This window comes from Canis lupus, chromosome 7 (genome assembly GCF_011100685.1).
Source record: "Canis lupus familiaris isolate Mischka breed German Shepherd chromosome 7, alternate assembly UU_Cfam_GSD_1.0, whole genome shotgun sequence".
In the NCBI taxonomy this organism is placed as follows: Eukaryota; Metazoa; Chordata; class Mammalia; order Carnivora; family Canidae; genus Canis; species Canis lupus.
Window position 1 is genome coordinate 16,795,528 of NC_049228.1, and position 18,039 is coordinate 16,813,566.

General features: G+C 51.6%; 1 protein-coding gene across 1 annotated transcript in view; it reads right to left on the bottom strand.

Moving 5' to 3' along the window:
• NCF2 (neutrophil cytosolic factor 2) overlaps positions 1-18,039 on the bottom strand; it is a 29,459-nt gene continuing 11,420 nt past the window's right edge. Inside the window, 11 exon segments of the mRNA NM_001101832.1 lie at positions 1-143; positions 2,111-2,288; positions 6,406-6,517; positions 6,637-6,816; positions 8,851-8,930; positions 9,872-9,940; positions 10,178-10,319; positions 11,631-11,674; positions 12,913-12,972; positions 14,648-14,755; positions 15,426-15,560. Coding sequence (NP_001095302.1) covers positions 31-143; positions 2,111-2,288; positions 6,406-6,517; positions 6,637-6,816; positions 8,851-8,930; positions 9,872-9,940; positions 10,178-10,319; positions 11,631-11,674; positions 12,913-12,972; positions 14,648-14,755; positions 15,426-15,560 — 1,221 coding nt within the window. The 3' untranslated portion in view covers positions 1-30.

The following is an 18,039-nucleotide window of genomic DNA, read 5'->3' on the forward strand; positions in this document are numbered from 1 at the left end:
TTTTCTCCAACTTGGAGGTTATGGAACATCTTAGACTCCTCTAGGAGAGCTTTCCAAATCTGTAGTTGCATGTTCTTCAACAAACGCTTTGGGGAAAATGCCAATTTTCCCTTTGCACTCTCCTTCCAGCCAGTCTTCATTCACTGGTAAAAGGAAACGTATATGTAGGTTTCTAAAACCAGTACAGGGAGATTATCTCATCTGGATATGCCACACAGATCTTTGGCAGTCCTTCACCCCTAGTAGTGCCAACAGGGAAAAGTCCATATTGGAAAGTGATTTGAGGGAGGAGTCAACATAGGACTTCCACCATCTTACTGGTTTCTGTCTTATGTATGATAAGGAATAAAATACAGAAAATCAATTAGATCTTTCAAAAAGTTGCCAGTAAAATAAGATGAAAGAAATTGAACAATAAATCTTGAGATAGTATTTTTTTTTATCTAACAGAAGAGTTTGATCCCTGTTAGGAATCTTTATTCTGACTATATTGAAAGGGGCATGCCATTAATTCAATACAGATCTTTGTGGTGTGTGGGTGGCTTAGTTGGTTAAGCGTCTGAAATGATTTCAGCTCAAGTCATAATCTTAGGGTTGTGAGATCAAGCCCTGCGTTGGGCTCCATGCTGTGTGTGGAGCCTGCTTAAGATTCTCTCTCTCTCCCTGTTCCCCTCCCCCTGGCTCACTCTCTCTCAAAAAAAAAAAAAAAAATATATATATATATATATATAGTAGATCGTTGAACAATCTCAGTTTGAGGTATGACGGTCCACTTATACACAGATTTTTTGATATAGCACAGTGCTATAAAGGTATTTTCCCTAGATTTTTCTTTTTTTTTTTTTTAAGATTTAGAGAGAGAGGATGGGGGGGGAGGCAGTGAGTAGGAGAAGCAGAGGGAGAGAAATCTAGCAGACTCCCCACAGAATGGAGACCGAGGCAAGGCTAGACCCCAGGACCCTGAGATTACAAACTGAACCAGATCAAGAGTCAGACACAGTAAGGAATATGCCACCTTTTTTCTCTTCATCTCTACTTAGAAGGTTTTTCTGTGTGTTCCTAGTTTTTATCTCATCCCAACCCACCCCCTCAAAAAAAAAAAAAACAAACACTGGACAATGTAGTTGGTTGGTTGATAGTAACTCTCAGCACCATTTTTAAAGTATCACTAAGCCCTAACAGAAGATAGGCACTGCCAGTGTACCCTGCCTCTTTATTACTCGTATTTTGAGTCAATTGCCACACAATTGTATACTCTACATCACTAGCTTTAAAAATCTCATTTCTTAATCTGTTGGATTTTCTGTCATAATTTGTAATGGTATTTGTTTCACCACTCTGCATTGCTAATGCATATTTCTCCCATTTGAACAAAACTTTTGATGGGATTCTTACTTGTTTTGAAGTATAGAAATAAGATTGTGTCAAACCCTGAATTAGAACAGTGCTTCTCACAGTCAAGAGACAAGCATCACACTGGAAGCTTGTTAGAAATGCAGACTTGGTGGGCCCCACCCCACACCTGAATCAGAATCTCTGGCTGCTGGGCCAAGGAATTTTATTTAACTCTTGAAAGGGTGCTTGGGCATACTGAAGTTTGAGAAGCTCTAAGTTAGAACTCTCCACTTACACTGTTCCAGTGTGTAGTGTGTTTGATTCCTAACAGGGTCAGGAAAGTCACCAGAGACACAAAGCAATGTCGAATAGCTTCTTCTAAGGCAAAATCTACCCACTTCTTCCCTCGTCCTCAAAAAGTACATCAAAATTCAAAGAACTACAGTTTGGAGAAAACTATCCTATGGCTTTGTGCAAAGGCAAAATGATTTCCAGCCACCTTCCAATTGGTTCACTTTGGGAATGCGAATGCATGGCTTCCAAAACAGCCATCTTTAATGATCAAAATGTTACTGAGTGCCATTTGTTGCTTCTCTGCCATTGGAGCAACAGAAAGGCTAAGCACTCCATTTTGCTGCTTCCAGCTGAAAGCTAGGAAGGAGATTGAAACTACTGGCTAAAGTTTGGTTTGTAGGTTATTAATGTTTCTCTCTTCCCTTGAATTTATTGCTGCTAACATGGGAATTAGTTTCTATGATCCAGGAATACTACTTACCCATTGATATAATCTGGATTATGTCCCCTTGCTGAAACTCCAGGTCTTCTGGCTGGGTGGCTTCATAAGTGAAGAGTGCTACCACATGGCCTCCTTCCTTAAGCGTAGGTTCTGTTGTCTGGTTATTAGCTTCAGATTTTTCACTTTCCTGGGGCTCATCTGGAAAGCCTTGGTCACCCTGAAATAATAAAAGGTCTGTAAGTTTTCCTAACTTTTTGGCCAGTGAACATTGAACATCACTAAAGGAATCAGTGAAATGGCAACATAGCGCCTAGGATATAAACTCACGAAGGCCAAGTTTGTGGTCAATCCTTAGCATAGACCTAACGTGTACTTTATGAATATTGGATGGTTGGATAAATCAACCCAAAAGGTCTGCAGGACCATATAGTTTTAAACTCTTACAGAAATCCTGAAAAGGGTAGGATAGGTACTACTGTTACTTCTTTGAAGTTGGAAAGAGATTGAGTCACAAGCGACAGAACCCAAAGTCATCTGAGTTTCTAACTTGGAATCCAACACCTCTCCCCAGCAACGCAACACTAGGGACCTTGTTAAATATGTAAATTTCTGGCCCCATCCCAAACCTATTAAATCACAAATTCACAGCATGTGGGGCCCCACCATCTGCATTTTAACAAGCTCTCTAGGTGAGTCTCATACTTACGAAGGTTTGAGAAACCCTAAAGAGTACCATACCGTCTTTCTAAGATCATGAAAAAGGTTTTGTTTCCTCATATATGTAACGACACATCTTAGTTGCTATTTGATCCACAAATGTTGAAAAAAGAATGGTGCAGTTTCTAGAGATTCGAATCATAGGATTTAACAAACCCGCATTAGAAACCCTGTGAGGGGGGCACCTGGATCGGTTAAGCATCTGCTTTCAGCTCAGGTCATGATCAAGCCCCACATGGGGCTCTGCTCAGCGGGGAGTCTGGTTCTCCCTCTGCCTCCACCCTACTTGTGCGTGCACCCGCTCTCGCTCTCTCTCCCACTCTATCTCAAATAAATAAAATCTTTAAAAAAGGAAAGAGGGAAGAACGGAAAGGAAAAAAGGAAGGAAAGAAGAAAAAAAACCTTCAAGGGTACATGCTGTACTGAATATTCAAAGTTCTCACTTCCGAATGTTGCTTGTTCTTGCCTTGGCAGATCCCTTAGGACAGTGAGATGGAAATGGCCCTAAGGAGTCTAAAGGCCTGGGTTTGTATCCCAGCTCCGCTGCCCACAAGCTGTGTGTCCCTGAGCAAGTGGTGTACCCTTCTGAACTTCCCTCACCTGAAATAGAGGCTAGAGGAATGAAGTGATACGATGTAGAACGGTAATAACTGGCAATTATTTTTTTAAAGATTTTATTTGAGAGAGAGCACAGGCACATGCATGAGTCAGCACAGGAGCCTGATGCAGGCAGGGCTCCATCCCACAACCCTGAGATCACGACCTGAGCCGAAACCAAGAGTCGGATGCTCAACTGACTGTACCACCCGAGCACCCCTAGCTAAAAATTATTAAACACTCTGACAGGACTAGACTATGTATATAGACATCTATAAACTTGGTTAATGGTAAGTGTTCCTGCATAGAGTAGATACTTAGCAAATGATTGTTCATTTTCCTGCTCTTCTAGTAAGTGAAGGAGAACATCCTGACTTGCCGTTTCCAAGAGTAAGGGGTAGTGATAAAGAATGCTCAGCAAGGACCTCTGAAGCTGGATTGAGTCCCAAAAAGACTGTGTTGGGAATTTAGCCACCTACAGCCACTGATTAGACTGATGCTCTCTTCAAAGAACAAAAATTAACAAAAATTAAAAACAATAAACCTTTCAAGGGAAGTAATTCACATTTAGAGCAGGACTGGTAGGCGGAATCCTTTCAAGACACTATGGAAAGGATTACCCAAGACAGACCACTGAAAACCTTAGGATGACCTTTCAGACTTCCAAGGGCCCCCTGCCCTGGCCGCTCTTCGACAACCCCCCTCTGCCCCTCCCCCGCCCAGGGTCCTGGGGCCTGACCTTGCTGGTGAGTCCAGGGGCCATCCTTCCTGAATGCAATTTTCCGAACTCTTAGATACCACCACGCTGGGGCTTCCTCCAGGCCCACACTCTTTACTTCCTCTTCTCCCACTCACTTGTCTTTCCCAGCAAATGTGTCTGATTTCAGTGAGACTCTACCAAAGAGACCCTTCCCTAAACTAAGCAGGAGTTCCTGCCTAGCTGCGGCCATGAGGATTTAGAGAGGGACTCTGCCCCAACAGGGCCCACGGTCCCAGCCCAGATGGTCTGCGATAGCTTTGCCATTGTGGTCATTTCCATGGTGCAAAATCCATTCAGAGGTGAAAACCAGTAGCTCCCCAAAGGGTTTGCATAGGACCTATTGAATTTTAGACCCCCTACTGATGTAACTGCAGCTGCCACCATCTAAAAATGCTAAAGCAGGAAACAGGTGAGTGGGGGAGCGAGGGGAGAATGAAGGTGTCCGAGGAGGACCCCAGCTAACAGTGGCTTTGGTCAGTGGAGACTGTGGTCTCCTTGACTGTGTGTTGGGACTTCCCAGTGTGAGGGTTGTGGATGGGGACTAGCCAGCCAGCCAGCCTCCCAGAGGCCCCCTCGCCTTGCTCTTATGCCCCTGAATCATCCATCCTATTTTCTCCCCTGCTCACAACCTCATCCGAGTGCAGCAGGTGCAAGACCTTCCATGATGTGGCCCTGCTGCCTTGCCAACCTATCTCCCAGATCCCCCTATTGTGTCTGGAACCACTGAGCCCTTCACCCACTGCCAACTCTTAGGGTCTTCCCTCTGCTCTTCCATCTATAGAAAGCATCCTAACCACCTCCATCTTGCTAGTTTCTATGTGCCATTTTAAGGCTAAGCTTCAAGACAATTTCAGCATCATTTCCTCCAGAAAGACCATTGAATATTGCCTTGTCCCACTTTCCCTCAGCATTTTTGGGTGAGACACCCATGTGCTTACAGTACGCCATTCATGCATCTCCATCAGTTTACTTACACATGCTTTATAATCATGTCCTCTCTTGTCTTTCCCCCAAGAAGAGCCTGTGTCTTGTTAGTGTTTCTATCTCCAGTGCCTATCTAAAGAGTAGTAAAGCTCGACAAATGTTTGATGAAGAATAAATGTCACTAGACAAACACTGGAAAGAATCCAAATGCCCACCAACAGGTGAATCAATAAACAGATTATACTGTGGAATATTGTGTAGCAATACCATTAGCAATCAGAAGAAATGGACTATTATAACACAAAAGTATATACAAAATGGAAAAGTATCTATTGAAGTGGACTATTAAAGCAAAAGTTTATATGTACAGCATATACATATGAATATATATACTGTACATCCATCTCTATGAAATTACATAAAAGGCTAAAAAAAATATGTTGTTATGTTGACAATACAGATGGATGGTTTTCAGGGGCCATGGTTGTGGGAGGGAATTAACATCAACCACAAAAAGAAATAGCAACTTTTCTCCTTGGAGACAAAGGGACAAAGTCAAGAGTGTTAATGTGTAGCTACTACTTCTAGCCTCTAGCTTTGCCCCTAACTCCCTTAATCTTACTGGCCAAAGAGTTAACTCTATTCTAGGCCCTGGGGTCTAGAAACAGGTTCAAGAATATAGGCTCTGGAGTCAAAATACCCATCGGGCCGCAGTTCCATTACCAACCAGCCATGTGATCTTGGTCAAGGTGACTCGTCAAGGTGACCTCTCTTTGCCTTGTTACCTGAACTATGAAATGAGATGATAATACCTCACAGAGTTGTGGAGTCTACAAGGACGAATGCTCAGCATGCACTTAGCACGGTGTCTGGCCCATGGGAAGCTCTCAACAGACACTTGCTGTTAGTAGGATGTTGTAATCCAAATCACCTCTTTGTGAAATAAATGCTCACTCTTATCTTCCACCCTCAAGTATTCTTCCCCGTGGAAACTCACAGTGCAAAACGGCTTTGTGCTCGGCCTCCAGCTAGGATTTCATTCCACCCTTGCCTGATCGTGACGGGCCTAACCTTGGAACAGTTAGGTGCCAGCAGAAGGGACTCAGAGGCTTTCTGTGCATTGTCGGGCCTGCTCTTGTCTTGCGGGGAACCCTCTCCTGGCTGCAGCCGGGGTGCAGGTGAAAGGGAGGCAGAGCTGTGGCTCGTGACCCCCGTACCCTCGACACCAAGCACGGTGTCAGGCTCACGGATGGTGCTCGGTAAATGCTGGATGGTTGCTGGGGAAGTGGCCCGACAGACGCAGGACCTTGGGTGCCCTTGGCCTCACTGCACTCACCACTGTGTTCTCACACCACAGAGTCAGGCAGTAGTTTCTCACTTGGCCCCACGCAGCCTTCATGTTATCTTCTGAAAGGGGCTCCAGCTCATGGCTGTCCGGAGGCCGATAGCTGGGGAGAGAGGAGTAAGAACCACGCCAGAGAACGTCAGTACCAAAGCGTTCTCCTCCATCCTCCAGGCCAGCACAGGCCCCCAGTGGTACCCCTAACCGCTACCTTCCCGGACTCACCTCAGCTTGGTGTGTTCCGGTAGGAGCTCCAGCTTCTTAGCCACCATGTCTCGGAGCTGGCTGTAGGGGAGGCCGGCCTGAATCTCCATGACCACCGTGTACTTGTAGTGCACCTTGACCGTGTAGGGCATGGGAACTCTGAGCTTTACGTCCTGAGGGGAGAGGAAGCAGAAGGAACTCCTGAGCCTCTGTGGCCTCCTCTTAGCCACATCCTGATCGCAGGGAGCATTCTGTGCGGCAGGGAGAGGCCAAGAGCTAACGGGGTTCACAGTAACGTAAAGGTCAGAGGTCCTTAGCCCCACTGTCGCCTGCATAGGAATTCCTACTGAGCCAGGAGACCTGGCCCATGCACTGCGGGCCAGTAGGAAATGTGTGCATGGAGGCGGGGAAGTAAGTCACTGTGGGAGTCCCTACCCATGGACTGTGGGTGTGCATGGAGGTAACTGGTCCACCCTTCCTTCGGGACTCTTCCTATATGTAACCCAGGGGGGACATGCTCATGGTGGACAGCCTCAGCTTTGCCTTTCTCTACCACTTGACATAGTACAAGGAAGAAGCTTACCTTGGGCTCTTTTTCTTTTTGACCTAAATGGAGAAGTTAGGAAGTAAAACAAAAGAAGATGAATGAAGACTCCTGGCCAGCCCCTGCCTTCCACAGAACGAAACTTCTTAGATCAGGACCTAATCCTACCTTTACTCTCTGGGGCGATTCCTAACCTTAATAAACTGCGGGGGAATCACACTCAAGGGAAATGTGCAGGGCAAAGCACAAACACACAGATGAACCCAGTCCCTGCCTTTAGGAAACACACAGCATGTGGGGTTAGCAGGGACCCCGAAGTCCAGTTAAACCAGTGGGCTCTGAGCAACGAAAGGAGAGAGTGCAAGATGAAGCAGGAGTCACAAGCAGCATTAGAACCACCTATTTTTACCTTGTCCTTATCTTTGTGCATGTTTCCTGATGTGCATGATGCATTAATATGACAGTATGCACATAATTTATATAAGAGAGGTCTACATAAAGATACTCACGATAGAGGAAGCCTGATCAAAAAAAGACCACTGGTCTCATACCCAGCCAATCCTCAGAACTACTTGGAAGGGTTGTTTTGTTTTTTTTCTAGAAATATAGATTCTGAGGCTCAGTGCCAATTCTAAAAAGAATCAGAATCGAAGGCCTAGGAATCTATATTCATAAAATTTTCCTAGGTTAATAATATGTGATCGTCGATGGGCCTCTGAACAGAAAAGTTAAAAACAAAAAAGCTATCGATGATGTTTTGAGGGGTAATCGGGGAAATGTATACACTCTATAATATTATATTGATGTTCAATGCCCTAGATATAACAATTGCGCTGTGGTTATGCAGGAGACTAGGATAATGCTCACGTGTAGGGTGAAGTGCCACGAGTCTATAACTTCCTTTCAAGTGGTTGGGGCAGGGGGGGCAGGGGGAGGCGGGTCAAGTACCTGGTACAGTTGGTGAATTTAGGTGAAAGGATTCTGTTGTTTCTTGTACTACACTTTCAACTTTCAATCTGTAGGTCTGACAGTTTTCAAAATAAAAATGGAGGTGTGGAGTTGCCTCCCAAAGAGTTCTGGTGATCTCCAGGCTAACAATCATGGATCTAGGATCTGGACAAACGACCTATTGGATGCATCTCTACTGAGCACTCATCCAGAATCAGGTTAAGCTGCCGATTTGTGACCCAAAGCCCCTTACTTCCCAAGGCAGCCCTCTTCAGACATCAGGAGAACGTCCTTTCACATCTGCCCTTGGCTCTTTGTCCATCCCTCGGGGCTCTGCAGAGCAGTTTCTTTTCCAGAGAGAGCTCCTTGGACAGTTGAAAACTGCCACTCCAGCCCCCTCTGAGGTAAACATGTGCAGTGACTTCAGCCTTTTCTGCTGGGGCATGGTTTCCGTACCTTCTGACTGAAGGGTCTGGACACTCCCTGCCCCCCAGGAACCAGCTACATTTACCCAAGCCTGTGGATGTTCTGGAGTAGGTAGGGAGAAAGGGAATCTACTTCCTAGGTTTCAGGTGGGTGGGTGGCACAGGAGAGAGGGGCCCTGGGGCTGTGTGGTCATAAGCTGAGCAGCATGCTAGGTGGAGAAGAAACCAGAATCTCCTAGAAGACTAGGAGAGCAATGCTGTCAGGAAGCAGCCCGGAGTGTTCCCACACCCAGGCCAACGATGTTGTCCCAGGGACACCAACCTGGTGGTAACTGAGGTCTTCCAGGAGCACTGGAGCTGGGAGGAGCTGGGATATCAGACTCTGGGGAGGCTTCCTCCTGGAGGTGACAGAAATGGCAAGAGGGTTCAGATAAAGTTCTCAGGTAGGAGTGGGGGTGCGGGGAGAGGGGCCATGGAATGGAGCCAGAGGCAAACGACTTTCTAAAAGCTGGAGCAGGGGCAACATTCAGGGGAGACTAAGGAAAGTGCTGGTTAAAGGGTAGGCAGGGTAGGCCTGGTGGAAACCAATCCCAGGAGAAATAAGAACCCTAACCCCCACCTAAAAGGCCCTTGCTGCCTACCTACCCTTCTCAGCCACACTGGAAATCTGCAGGAGATGAGGTAAGTAGGGCCCTGAGTCTTGTCTTAGTTCACCCTCTTGCCCCACATCTGGCCCCTTCAAAGGAAACAGTCCCCTTCTCATTTGTGTGGCATTTAAAACATTCCAAGTCATCGGGGTACAGTTAGCTCCAACCAGGGAGGGCCAAGCCCATGGAAGACACTGGCTGCACAGTCTCCAGAAGGACAGGCTCCCCTGCAATCGGTCACCTACATGGCGGCTCAGGTCCAGCCAAGACCCCCAACAAAGGGCAGGCCTTTGAGAAGTGATGGAGAAGCAGGGGCTGCGAGGCCTACTCTGACTCCACGCTCTAAAACAGACTTCCCTTTGGCCACGGTATTTCACCGGCCAACTCGCTGACTGTTCCAGGTGAAGAGGACATTCCAGGGAAGATCTGACCTTCCTATACAATAGGCTGTGGGTCCCGAGTCTCCCTAGACCAGGAGGAATCAGAGAGGTGGGAGGGCCCAATAGGTCCCTCAGACGCCTCCACTCAGCACATCTGCATTCTCCTTCACCCCCAGGTTCAGCCCTGGGCAGCTGGTGCCAACCTCAGGTGGACTCTGGACTGGTGACAGGACAGCACCCTTTCCACCCTGCCCGTGCCCCCTCTCATGGCAGAGTCTGGCGGGGATGGGGCCGGCCTCGGCACCCTGTTACCTGGGGCTGCTGCTGAGAATGGATCCGCAGCTCCACTGGCTCGAGGTAGTTGCAGGGAACGAGCCCCTTCTGGGGTGCAGCATCCCGGAATCAGAGGGGGGAAGACAGAGTTGCGCTCATCAGTACCCATCGTCCCCGTTGCACCAAACAGCCCAGAGCCTGGGCGAGGGGTGGGCTTGGGGTGGGCGGACAGACGAAGGAGGGGAGGCGGCCTGCACGGAGGCAGCGGGGAGGGCTCCTCGGGAAGCTTTGCCATTTGCTGCCGCATCGCATGGCCAAGGACCCGCCCCCTGGTCCTCCGAGTACCTGCCCGTTGAACATGACCGTCGCCCAGTTATCATTGCCCTTCTTCAAGACAAAGACGATGTTCCCTGGCATGACCTGCAGCTCCTCCGGCGTCTCCGGCACAAACCCAAACAGCACACGGTGAGCTTCCCCTTCCAGAGCCCTGCGCGGGGAGACAAACAAGAGCGGCCGTGGGGCCAGCAGGCACCTCCGGGCACCCCTCGCTCCGCCTCTGGCTGCCCGGGGCCCTGAGCAGGACCAGGCCTGAACCCGCATGTGAACGGGCCGTGAGCACACAGGCAGGGGGACAGGAGTGAATGACACGAAACAACCGGGACTCCCAGGTCCTGCCCTCCTTGCCCTCCCTCCCTGGGGGCGCTGGGCCGCATGGAGGGGGACACAGAGCGGGGGCAGGTGGCAGCCAGCTGGGCGAGAGGGGGAGTGGGGCCCAGGGAGGCCGAGTCACCTGGCGACACAGCCAGCGGCCCACGCGCAGCTGGAGGAGGGTGAAGAGCAGGGGGCCAGCTGCGGGGAGTGGGGGTGTGCAGGTGTCCTGGGGCCGCCAGCTGGGTGCTAGGCAATGTCGTTGCCCCTTCACCATCTCCCCCAGACCCACTTGGCTCGTGGAGGCTCCCGGGTGTGTCTGGGCCTCCCGGGACCGTGTGACTGCGCCCGGCTTGGCCGCTGTCTGATGCACCTGCTCTGGCGGAGGCTCCCGCTCACTCCCCCTCCGCCCCCCTCCCCTCACCCCTCTTTCTGTTTCCAAACACCCGGCTCTTTATACACGTGGGGGAGACAGACGCCTCCAGGGCTGTTAGCGTGAGCTCCTCGGCCCCCTCATTTTCGTAGTCGCTGTGGTGCGTTTTCATTCTTTACGAAATCCTCTTTAGGGTGGGGGACCCGCGCCCGCCTCTACTCAGAGCAGAGTCTTAGGGTAGCTGGAAGTTGTGTCACTCTGGCCTTCGCATCCCAGAGAATGGCTTCTTTCTCTTGAGCCGTTCCTCTTACTCCTCCAGAGGCCACGTGTCCACAGGGAGGTGAAAAACACCCCCTCGGGAAAGGACACAGCATCCAGCTCCCCGCTTCGCTCGCCGGGCTCCAGAAAGCTCTGGCCTCCCTGTGTCCTGAAGAGGCTGCAGCGGCTCCAGCTCTGGCCAGCCTGTGGCCCCCGAGGGGCTGCGTCCCACGGACACTCCTGCGCTCTCGGCAGTGGCCCTCATCTGTGGGTGGCTGTGCACGGGGACCTGGGGGCACAGGGGCCACCACGTAGCCGTAGCCAGACCCCGATGGTCAAGACTCCCGTGCCCCCCACTCATCGCTCCATTCTAAGCTTGAGAACAGGATGCGCACACCCTAGGCTACATGGCACAGGACTTAGCCCCTGACCCCAGTTTCATCTTCTTCACCCCCCTTTTTGCCATCTGTGAAGGCTTGGGGCTGGGACATTCTGCGTCCTGAGCTACATCTAACTTACCTGAAGATCTCGGGGGTTTTGGGTCTGGGTGGAGGTTCAGCGGCCTGTTGGACATTCAGGAGGGATGGAGGGAGCGGCAACAGGGGAAGGAGGGGGGACAGAAGAGGCTGTTAATGGACATCTGAGCCTTCTCCCGGACCCGGAGATCAAGGAATGCATTGCGAGCTTGATCAGAGCACCGTGGACGGGGAGGGCGCCGCGCACCCTGACCGAACGCTGGAAGAGAGACCCCCCCCCCCCCCCGGGTGCCGGGCCTCCTGGCACAGCGACTCGTCTCCAGCCACTCCTGGTTTCTGGCGAATTCCAGCCGTCACCGAGCAACCCGGCATCACAAGGGTGCTGTTTACCTTGAGCCCCGGCCCTTCCCTAGGAGAACTAATGTCTGCTGGGTCACGTGACACCTGCAGGTGCTTCGACCCCCCCCCCCCCCAGCATCCACTGGCCCCGCAGAAACCTCCCTCCAGTGCGTGTGCCCTGCTCTCCAGCGGGTATCGGGGTCCACTGGCCTAGGCTTCTTCCTCCCGTTGGAGTCCCGGGCTGTGTGGGGGTGAGGTGGGGTGCGGGGTCCTCCACAGGCCTCTCTCCGGTTTCATTGTGAAGAAACACATCAAAGGACCCTGAATCTCTCGGTCGCCCTTGGCTCATCCCACCCCCCGGGGCCCGTGCTGGTCACCTTCCGGCCGGCAGCCGTGGTCCCCCTGCCCCTGGGAGGCTGTCGGCGCTGCCGGCGGGAGTGACCCGGTGGGTGCAGCCTGGAGGGGGTCATGCCCCGCGCCCCCCGCCCGGTCACCTTCCTCCGGGCCTACTGTCACCATCTGCTTGGAGCCGCGTCCCTGAGCCCAGACCGGGCCGGGCCGTGGCTCACTCGGGGCACCCCCGTGCCCCTAGGGGTCCCCTGCTGCGGGACCAGCCCACAGCCTCGAGCCCCGGGCCCCACAAGGCCCCCGCGAGCCCCCGCCTCTGCCGAGACGCCCCAGCCTCCGCCGCTTGTGCTTCGGCTTCCCGAGAGAACAGTCCAGGCCTCGGGGAGGCCGTCAGCAGCCGCCCCTGGAACGCAGACGCCCGAGGACCGTGTGGGGGAAGCAGGAGGGTGGCTTTCTGGGAGCTTGGGCTGAAGCCTGAACCGCCTTGTTCTCCCAGCAGTCGTGAACCCGCGACCACGAGGGGCCCCGCGGCCCGGCCCGCGGCCCGACAGGCCCCTCGAAGGAGCCCCTCAACCTCCGCGGGGGGCTGCTCCCCAGAGAGCTCCAGAGACCTGGATCTGGCGGGGGGGCTGCCTCACCTGGGGCTGCAGAGGGGCAAACCCCGAGAAGCTGTCTTGATCCACCACAGATGCCACCACCTGGAATGGAGGGAGGAGGCGTGAGGGCCGGGCCAGCACCGTCCCCCCAGGCCGCGTGGTTCTCCCCAGGATCCCTCCTTTCTCTTCCCCTGGACCCTCTCCCGGCCCCAGAGGTGGACGGACAGTGGCAAGGGAGGGATCGCTGGCCCCCGGGGTAGAGGTGCCAGCGCCTCGGGAACTAGCACCTGCCGGCCCTGCTAGCCTGGCAGGCTCGCTCGCTCGCGTGCTCTCGTTCTCTCTCTCTCTCTCTCTCTCTCTCTGTCCTTTTTTTTTTTTTAAATTGAGGTGAAATTCACATAAGATAAAATTAACTTATTTATTTATTTATTAAAGATTTCATTTATTTATTCATGAGAGACACACACAGAGAGAGGCAGAGACACAGGCAGAGGGAGCAGCAGGCTCCATGCAGGGAGCCCGACACGGGACTCGATCCTGGGACTCCAGGATCACGCCCCAAGCCGAAGGCAGATGCTCAACCACTGAGCCACCCAGGCATCCCAAATTAACCATTTTAAGGTGAACAATGGGGTAGCATTTAGAACATTCAGACTACTGTGCAACCACCACCTCTAGCCAGTTCTGAGATGTGTTCCTCACCCCAGAAGATAATCCCACACCCACCAAGTGGTTAGTGCACAGCCCCCTTCTCCCAGCACCTGGCAATCACCAATGTACCTTCTATTTGTGTGCGTTTACCCATTCTAGATCGTTCATAGACAAGGGATTAGGTCACAGGTGGCTTCTGTACCTGGCTTCTTTCCCCTAGAGTGATGTCTCCAAGGTGAAAACATGCTGTCACTTGTATCAGGGCTTTATTCCTTTTGTGTTTTGGGGTCTTTTTTGGTTTGTTTTTAGTGGAGGGGGGGAACAGAGGGAGAGAGAGAATCTTAAGCAGGCTCTATGCCCAGCACAGAGCCCGACACGGGGCTCAATCTCACAACCCTGAGATCAGGACCTGAGCTGAAATCAAGAGTCAGATGTTTAACCAACCAAGCTACCCAGGCGCCCCAAGTACTTCACTCCTTTTTATGGCCATTCCACCGTACGGCTACATCACATGTTGTTTATTCACTCATCCACTGACGGGCTTTGGGGTGTTTCCACTGACCCAGGCGCTCCTGAACGCTGCTGCTTGCCAGAACCAGCCACCCGGCCAGTGGGCAGCGTTAGCTTTACGGGCATGTCAGAGTCAAGCGCAGCTTTGTATCTAGAGCTGGATCATCTCTGAGAGGATTTAAGACCTGGATTTAAAGGAGCCCAGTTTGCAAAGCAGTCTAATCACAGGGCTGTGGAAGCGGGGCTAGAAGGAGCATCACACCAGGAGTATGCTGTGCTCGTTTCTCGAACGCGGTTCCCCACGCTTACTGAGTGCCTCGGAGCTGTATGTTCTAGCCCTGGCTCAGTCCCTGAGACTCAGCACCCTGCGACTCACTAACCCTGTGGCTCTCACCCAGGGTCAGGCGGGAAGGGAGGAATCCGAGAAACCTAGAGACAGCAAGCTGGAGGCATCTGCCCACCTTTCAGTGAGAGCCCCACACTGGATCCAGTCTCGGGCCGCGTCCCAGGGCAGCACCACAGAGGGGGTGCCCTCACCCCAGGAGCCTGTCCCACCCCGGTCTGCACAGGGCCCACAGCACAGGAGCCTCAGGCCAAGCTGACGGAGCCTACTTACTGTCGCCTTGCCTAGGTAGTCCTTCTTGGCCAGCTGAGCCACTTGCCTCTCATTTGGTCGAAACAGCCTGCCCACAGGGATCACCACTGGCTCGTAGAGCTTCTGTTTCTACAACACAGGAAGAGAGCAGCATATTTTCTGACCTGTAAAACGGGAGTGATGATGCTCATCCTGCCTCCCTCCCTGAATGGATGCAAAGGTTCACTGAGACAACCTCACAAAAGCAGTTTTTCTAAATGTGTAAAGACAGCATTTATTATTTCAGAGTGTCTACGGTGCGAACGGTTGGTTTCAATGTGGCCTTCCCCTGGGAGGCTGTGTGGACATCTGTCTGTGTCATTCGTTCAGGACCCTTCTTCCCTAGGGGAGCCGCCCTCACCCCCACCCTACGCGGCTCGGGCTGGCCTGGCACTCAGCAGGGGAGGCACCACAGACACAGGATGGCCAGGGTCCAGCAAGGCCCAGGACAGTGCCATCCTGTGGGTGGCCTCAAGGACTCAGAGGTGGGCAAGCAGGCACAGCCTCTGCCCTCTGGTGCTGGGATCCAGCCTCTGGTACCCTGCTCCCCACAGTGGCACCACAGAGGTCCCTGAACTCCAGGCCTCGGCTACTCAGCACTGCCAGGTTCAAGATCCTACATGGAACCCCAAGATTGGTGTTACCCAGAGCTCAGAGAAAGTAAAAGCGCCACTTCTATGGTTTCTCAATCCACATGTCCACAGAAACAAATAAAAATCAGTGAAAATCCTCCGGCCACCCGCATCACCCATACACTTACCCAAACACATTCCATGGCTTTGTCAATTTTAGTATGTCTCGGCTCAGACTTCATGCTCATGGCCAAAGCTAAATGTTCTTCAGCCTTTTTCCACTCCTCGTTCTTGGCATACATGAAAGCAATATTATATAACACCTAGAAAAGCACAGGCCACAACACAAAACTTGAGGCTGCTCCAAATCTAGGCACCAGGGAAGAGCTAGCCTGTGTGCTCCTGGAATGTTGCCTGGTGACATTCCTCCCTTTCTCAGCTTTCCTGGGAATATCTAAAATATAACACCATCCATCTTGCTACCGAGTTATGCCGGGCTCAAGGACAGTGTTAAGAAAACATCAGGACGTAATGCATAAATCCAACATCATGTGCATTATTCTTTCAACAACCAAGTAGTTCAGGAGGGGACAACAGCTATTATGTTGCTGTAGGACCAAGAAGAGTGATGTGCCCAGGCCCCCTTGAGGAGTGGGGAATAAAACATATGTGTGTGGACTCCCGATCCAGCTCCTGCCACTGAGCCTAGGCTGAAAGACTGGACTGTGCAGGGTGGGGAGAGAGAGAGGGTTCCAGACGCAACATCTTGCACCAGCGCCAACAGAACATGGTTATGAGTGACAAGACTGTGGAATAGTCCTAGGGGCAGGAGGAGACTGTGGGCAGAAGCGCAGTGAAGCTTGAAAGAGATTCAGCACAAACCCAGGGCAGCGCTCCCCCCAGGACAAGAGGGAACAGCACATTCACCAATAATCATGATTTCCCAGGTCTTGAGTTGGTGGTTCATACGTGTTTGCTTTATTATTATGCCTTACATCTTACTCATAGAACCAAATAATCTTTTGGATGCATTGGCAAGAAAAAAAAATACTCGGCTAAGTGTAATAAAGAGATTCCCAAGCAAAGATGGGAAGGCGACAGAGAGTGAAGATCAAGGTGACAGCTAACAAAGAGGGTTTACTTTTTTTTCTTTTTCAGGACAATGCAGTGGGGTCCTACAGCCCCTATGACACCTCCCTGTGTGGAGGTCCGGCTGAGCAGCCAGGAGCTGCTGCAAGCTTTTCTCAGGTGTAAGTTAGAGGAGTCACAGCCTGATGCCCCCCGCGGGGTGGGGGTGGCTCTCCAGAGCCCCAGACAGGAGATATAATTGGTCAGCGGAGGCCTAGGAGGGAAAGAGGTTGTTGGCCCTCTCTACCTCGTGGAGGCCGTGCGGTGCAGGGGTGAAGGGCACAGGTACCCCAGGGCTGGTTCTCCCCAGCTTCACTGTATAATGGTGGCAAGAACGTTGCCTGCTTCCAGACTGTTGTAAGGAATAAATGGAATAATTCACATAAAGCTCGGAGTTCGGTTGCTTGGCACCAATATTTAGCACTACTATGACTGTTATTTGCTGTACTACTGTTGGGGCTGGCTGGCGGCTGAGCAGAGAAGGGCTTTCATCCCCCACGTGCTGCCTGTCTCCTCAGAGAACCATGCCCACATGGTTTCCGGGAAGACGGCAGGGCTGGTTCTGCAGACTGACGCCACCTGGGGATGCTCTGTGTTTATAATCGAAAGGCTAAAACCATGAAGGACTTTGTGCTCCTGGAAATTGGTGTTGCCTGTTGGTGGCAGCGTCATTGTCATTGTCATTCTCATTGCCATCCTCATCCTCACTGCTGCTGCCCACTGACTACCTGTTGTAGGCCACTTTACCTGCATTACCTCTCACCCCCGCAAGCACCATGTGAGCTGGGGCCTCACTTCCGTGCTGCCATAGGTTTTCCATTGCGATTCTCTTGTCCTGACCTCACCACCTCACATTACCTCACATTACGTGACCCTGAGCTTCTGGGGGCTGACACCCTGTCTTATGGAGCACTGGACCTCTGTTGCCTGACATTATAAAATACACGGATTTACCAAGGAATGTGTACGAGGTAAGTACTCAACACTTCTTTACAGACGATAAGGAGCCTGAGGCTCAGAAATGATGTCTAACTCACCTAGGATCACACAACTGCCAAGTGTTTGGCTGGGATTGGATCCCTATCTACCTGATTCCAAAGCCTTTGCTGTAGCCAGCTTCCCAGATGGCCCCCAGTGATTCTCGCTTCTTGGCCCTCACCCTCTTTGCCCTCTAACATCCAATGGAGCTGAGCTGGATCGCCAATAGGATATTATGGATATAAGGGGATGTGGCATCTGAGGCTAAGTCATAAAAGACATTGGTCCTCCCTATTACTTTCTCTTGGATCACTATGTTCTCTGGGGAAGCCAGCTGCCATGTCCTGACAAGACTCAGACGATGTTATGGAGAGCTTCATGTGGCAAAGAATGGAGGCCTCCTGCCAACAAGTGATGCTACCTTGTCAGACCCTTAAGTCATCTTAGAAGTAGAGGCCCCCAGCGCCAGTCAAGCTTTCAGATGATGGCAGTGCTGGCCAACATCTTGACCACAACCCCTTGAGAGCCTCTCATCCCGAACCACCCAGCTAAGCCACTTTTGGATTCCTGAGCCCCCAAACCAGGAGATAATAAGTGATATTATTTTAAGGCACTGCATTTTAGAGTAATTTGGTATTTGACAATGGATAACCAATGTACTTTGCCTCTACAACAGTCTGCCACCCACATCTGCAA